At 54.3% G+C, this 5,963-nt stretch overlaps 1 protein-coding gene across 1 annotated transcript in view; it reads left to right on the top strand.

The window, feature by feature from the left end:
• The first annotated feature begins 3,056 nt into the window (after window positions 1–3,056).
• Window positions 3,057–5,963, top strand: part of LOC119970464 (ras-related protein Rab-32-like) — a 36,556-nt gene continuing 33,649 nt past the window's right edge. Inside the window, exon 1 of the mRNA XM_038805115.1 lies at window positions 3,057–3,310. Coding sequence (XP_038661043.1) covers window positions 3,094–3,310 — 217 coding nt within the window. The 5' untranslated portion in view covers window positions 3,057–3,093. The remainder of the gene's footprint in view (window positions 3,311–5,963) is intronic.

The raw sequence follows: 5,963 nt of genomic DNA on the forward strand, positions 1-5,963 counted from the left end.
CTGAGGGCTAAGGAGGCAGCACCATTGCCATTTGCTCCAGGGAAGTATGCGGGGAGTCCAGTGATGCTGTCGATGGCAAGGGTGTGGAACTGAGGAGATATTTTAAGTTGGAGGGATTGGCGGTGTTGACACCACTGTGTAGGAACCACAGGTTTAAGCCGGGGAGATGGATTGGATGGATGGGAAGTGGAGGAAGGCAGGGCTGGAGAGAGTTAGGGACTTATACTTGGAAGGGAAGTTTGCGGGTCTGGATGAGTTGCGGGAGAGGTTTGAGTTACCGAGGGGGGGGGGGGGTGAATTTACATATATGCAGGTGCGGGACTTTGTGCAGAAAAGAGTGGAGGGTGTTTCCCAAGTTCCGGAGTACGCCCTATTGGAGCAACTGCTGCTCCCAGGTGAGTAAGGGGAGGCTAGGATTGGAGATATATACGTGTGGTTGGGGGATCAGGAGGTGAGAATCCAGAACAAATGGGAGGAAGAGTTTGTGGGAAATAGGCTGAGGTCTGTGGTACGAGGTGATGCGGAGGCCGAATTCAACCTCCTACTGTGTGAGGATGAGTTTGATTCAGTTCAAGGTGGTGCACAGGGCATATGTGACCCGAGCGAGGATGAGTGGGCTCTGCCAGGGGTGGCCATTGAGTGTGGGAAGTGCGGGCGAGGGCCGGCGAAACCTGTGCACATGTTCTGGGGTTACGAGAAGCTGGAGAGATACTGGGAAGCCGTGTTTGGATCAATATCTAAGAGTTTGGGGGTGGAGGTCAGGCCAGACCCAATGGTGGTGAATTTCGGGGTGGTTCGCAGCTTCTGGAGGGGAAGGGGGCCAATGTCGAGCCTGATTGCACTGTGAAGGATCCTGCTAAATTTGGAGGATGGATTCATGCAACCATGGCAATTACCATCAGTTGTTGTATAAACTGATCTGGTTCACTAATGCCCTTTAGGTTAGGAAATTATGCCATTTTTACCTTCAATGTGACTCCAGACCACAGCAATGATGACTCTGAAATGGTCCAGCAAGCCACTCAGCTCAAAGGCAATTAAGCTTGCCCAATAAATGCTGGCCTTGCCATTGATGCCCATGTCCTGTGACATAACTTTTTTAAACGGTATACAAAAACCATGAAGGGTCTGGACAAAGTCGGTGGAATCAAACTGTTCCCATTGGTGGGAAGATCTAGAACTAGAGAATACCAGTTTACGGTGCTCGGTAAGGTAAGCAATATTGAAATGAGGAAAGACTTTGGGCGCAATTCTCCCCCAAAACATCTCTAAGTATGGTCTCTGGCGGGAAACAGGGTGCAATTCCCACCGGGTTCTTTGGTGCAATCTAGATCACAATCCACCCACACTTACAAATGTTTTGAAGGTTGGGGTGAACTGCACCCTGAAGGGGAGCGAGACCTGAAGATGCCGGCAGGTTCGACACCTCAAAGATCGGGGCACATTTTCAAATGTAAGGATCCTTTCTGTTTATTTCCCTTATTCCCCCTTTCTTTTATTTTGCCGTTCTTATTTTGATCGATGGATGATTAATACTCATGTATCTTTAAGGCAAGCCGTGTGTGTCTTTAATTCAAGTAGAACGATCCAGAAACTTAAGGTGAGATCACCTGCTGGTTTAAACTGGAGCTGTGGAATTTTAGGCACCAGTGGGAGAGATGGGTTGGGACTCGGTTTGATTGATTGGCTGGTGACCAATAAATTGGCCCAAAAGGTTGTGCTCTGCCTGGTGACAGGTGGTGATTGGATCTTATCCCACTGGTATGCTTTGCAGAGTCCCAAGGTGTCAGTTTTGATTCTGGAAGCACAGTGGAAAGAATCAGCTAACTCTCTCCAGAACGCTGTTGTGAGCACTATCACTCTCTCCAGAAAGCCTGGGGGAACTGTATTCCTGAAACTAGAGAGACCTAAATACAAACCACACACTGAAAGCATGGTTTGAAGAGTAGTATAGAGGGTTGGGGCAAGTTAAAGTGGGAATTAGGAATTAGTTCATCGGTAACCAGCTATCTATACTGCATATTTCATTACAGTTCTTGTTATAAATAAACATTAATTGTGTTTAAACTTACAATCCTGGTGTAATTATTGGACAGCCAAGGGCCAAAGACCTCTGGTATTTTTATAATAATTATTGGCTAATTCATTGGTGTTGTTAATCCTGGACACGTGGAGCTGGAATTGACCGTGTGCTAGCCCAGGATGTTGTAACATGAAGGGCATCCTGGTCTCAGGCGCCCCGATCTCAGACTAGCACCTCAACCCCCACTTCTCACCAGCAAAGGTACCCCCAATCACTGGTATCAGTGGCCCATCCCAGGTGAGCAACACCCCATTATGGGGTTGACAAATGCCCTCCTCCACTTCTGGACCCATCCTTCATGCCCTGCCGCTTGGCAGTGCCAACCAAGTGGGTACTGCCAGGGTTCTGGGGCATTGCCCTGCCATGTCCCCATTCTCCCTTCATGGAGCTTCTTGAGTGGCATGGTGGCACAGTGGTTAGCACTGCTGCCTCACAGCTCCAGGGGCCTGGGTTCATTTCCAGCATCGGGTGACTGTGAGGAGTTTGCACTTTTTCCCTGTGCCTGCGTGGGTTTCCTCTGGGTGCCCGATTTCCTCCCACAGTCCAAAGATGTGCAGGTTAGGTGCATCGGCAGGGGGCGGGTTTGGGAGAGGGTCGGGGCGGCGGGGTTGGGGTAGGGTCCAGGGGACGGGGTTGGGGGACTGTCCGGGGGGCCGGTTGGGGGGAGGGTCCGGAGGACGGTGTTGGGGAGGGTGCCGGGCAGGGCTGGGGGAGAGTGGGGGGGGCTGAGTTGGGGGGGGGGCGGTCCGGAGGGCGGTGTTGGGGATGGTTTGGGGAGCAGGATTGGGTTAGGGGAGGGTCCAGAGGGTGGGGTTGGGGGAGTGTCTGGGGGTGGGGGGTGGTTCTGGAGGGCGTAGTTGGGGAGGGTCTGTGGGGTGAGGCAGGGGGAAGGGGAGGGCCGGGGGCGGGGTTTGGGGGCGGAGGAGGGTCGGGGGGAGGGTCCTGGGGTCCGGGGGCGGGGCTGGGGGCGGGAATGCGGAAGCAGTGAGGTTGGCGGATCGGAGCTGCAGATGGCGGAGGGGTTGGAGAGCGGTCCCAGCAGCGAGTATCTGTTTAAGGTGCTGGTGATCGGGGAGCTGGGGGTGGGCAAGACCAGCATCATCAAGCGCTACGTCCACCGCCTCTTCTCCCGCAATTACCGCGCTACCATCGGCGTGGATTTCGCCCTGAAGGTGCTGCCCTGGGATCCCAGCACCTTAATCCGGCTCCAGCTCTGGGACATCGCAGGTAAGGAGGGGGATCCCGGTAAAGGGGGGAGGGGGTTTCAGGAATGGGATGTAGAGGGTGGGACATGAGGGGGGTGGGCAGCGGCTGTGCTCACTTCGCAAGGGCCCGAGTTGCACAAAGAAAGTTTTCCCGCTTGTGCCTGAAACAGCGGGGAAATGGTTAATCCAGGCGGGGACGGCATTTGTTAAGAGCCGCTGGTGGAATGAGTGAGATTACAGACATCCCCGTTCCCTTCGAGACTGGACCAGCCTGACACACACACATGGTGACCCTAACACAGATACACACACTGAGCCTGACACACACACACTGAGCCTGACACACACACACACTGAGCCTGACACACACACTGAGCCTGACACACACACACTGAGCCTGACACACACACACTGAGCCTGACACACACACACACTGAGCCTGACACACACACACACTGAGCCTGACACACACACTGAGCCTGACACACACACACTGAGCCTGACACACACACACACTGAGCCTGACACACACACACTGAGCCTGACACACACACACTGAGCCTGACACACACACACTGAGCCTGACACACACACACACTGAGCCTGACACACACACACTGAGCCTGACACACACACACTGAGCCTGACACACACACACTGAGCCTGACACACACACACTGAGCCTGACACACACACACACTGAGCCTGACACACACACACTGAGCCTGACACACACACACACTGAGCCTGACACACACACTGAGCCTGACACACACACACTGAGCCTGACACACACACACTGAGCCTGACACACACACACTGAGCCTGACACACACACACACTGAGCCTGACACACACACACTGAGCCTGACACACACACACACTGAGCCTGACACACACACACTGAGCCTGACACACACACACTGAGCCTGACACACACACACACTGAGCCTGACACGTACACACACTGAGCCTGACACGCACACACACTGAGCCTGACACGTACACACACTGAGCCTGACACACACACACACTGAGCCTGACACACACACTGAGCCTGACACACACACACACTGAGCCTGACACACACACACTGAGCCTGACACACACACACACTGAGCCTGACACACACACACGGTGAGCCTGACACACACACACACTGAGCCTGACACACGCACACACTGAGCCTGACACGCACACACACTGAGCCTGACACACACACTGAGCCTGACACACACACTGAGCCTGACACACACACTGAGCCTGACACACACACTGAGCCTGACACACACACTGAGCCTGACACACACACACTGAGCCTGACACGCACACACTGAGCCTGACACACACACACACTGAGCCTGACACACACACACTGAGCCTGACACACACACACTGAGCCTGACACACACACACTGAGCCTGACACACACACACACTGAGCCTGACACACACACACACTGAGCCTGACACGTACACACACTGAGCCTGACACGTACACACACTGAGCCTGACACGTACACACACTGAGCCTGACACGTACACACACTGAGCCTGACACGCACACACTGAGCCTGACACACACACACTGAGCCTGACACGTACACACACTGAGCCTGACACGCACACACTGAGCCTGACACACACACACTGAGCCTGACACACACACTGAGCCTGACACACACACACACTGAGCCTGACACACACACACTGAGCCTGACACACACACACACTGAGCCTGACACACACACACCTGAGCCTGACACTACAAACACTGAGCCTGACACACACACACTGAGCCGACACACACACACACCTGAGCCTGACACACACACACTGAGCCTGACACACACACACCTGAGCCTGACACACACACACACTGAGCCTGACACGCACACACTGAGCCTGACACACACACACACTGAGCCTGACACACACACACTGAGCCTGACACTCACACACTGAGCCTGACACACACACTGAGCCTGACACACACACACTGAGCCGACACACACACACTGAGCCTGACACACACACACTGAGCCTGACACACACACACTGAGCCTGACACACACCACTGAGCCTGACAACAGTCACACTGAGCCTGACACACACACACTGAGCCTGACACACACACACACTGAGCCTGACACACCACACACTGAGCCTGACACACAACACACTGAGCCTGAACACACACACTGAGCCTGACACGCACACACACTGAGCCTGACACACACACACACTGAGCCTGACACACACACACACTGAGCCTGACACACACACACTGAGCCTGACACGCACACACACTGAGCCTGACACACACACTGAGCCTGACACGCACACACACTGAGCCTGACACACACACACACTGAGCCTGACACACACACACTGAGCCTGACACGCACACACACTGAGCCTGACACACACACACTGAGCCTGACACACACACACTGAGCCTGACACACACACACTGAGCCTGACACACACACACTGAGCCTGACACGTACACACACTGAGCCTGACACACACACACACTGAGCCTGACACACACACACTGAGCCTGACACACACACACACTGAGCCTGACACACACACACTGAGCCTGACACACACACACTGAGCCTGACACACACACACTGAGCCTGACACGTACACACACTGAGCCTGACACAC

Source organism: Scyliorhinus canicula, chromosome 1 (assembly GCF_902713615.1).
Source record: "Scyliorhinus canicula chromosome 1, sScyCan1.1, whole genome shotgun sequence".
Classification (NCBI taxonomy): domain Eukaryota; kingdom Metazoa; phylum Chordata; class Chondrichthyes; order Carcharhiniformes; family Scyliorhinidae; genus Scyliorhinus; species Scyliorhinus canicula.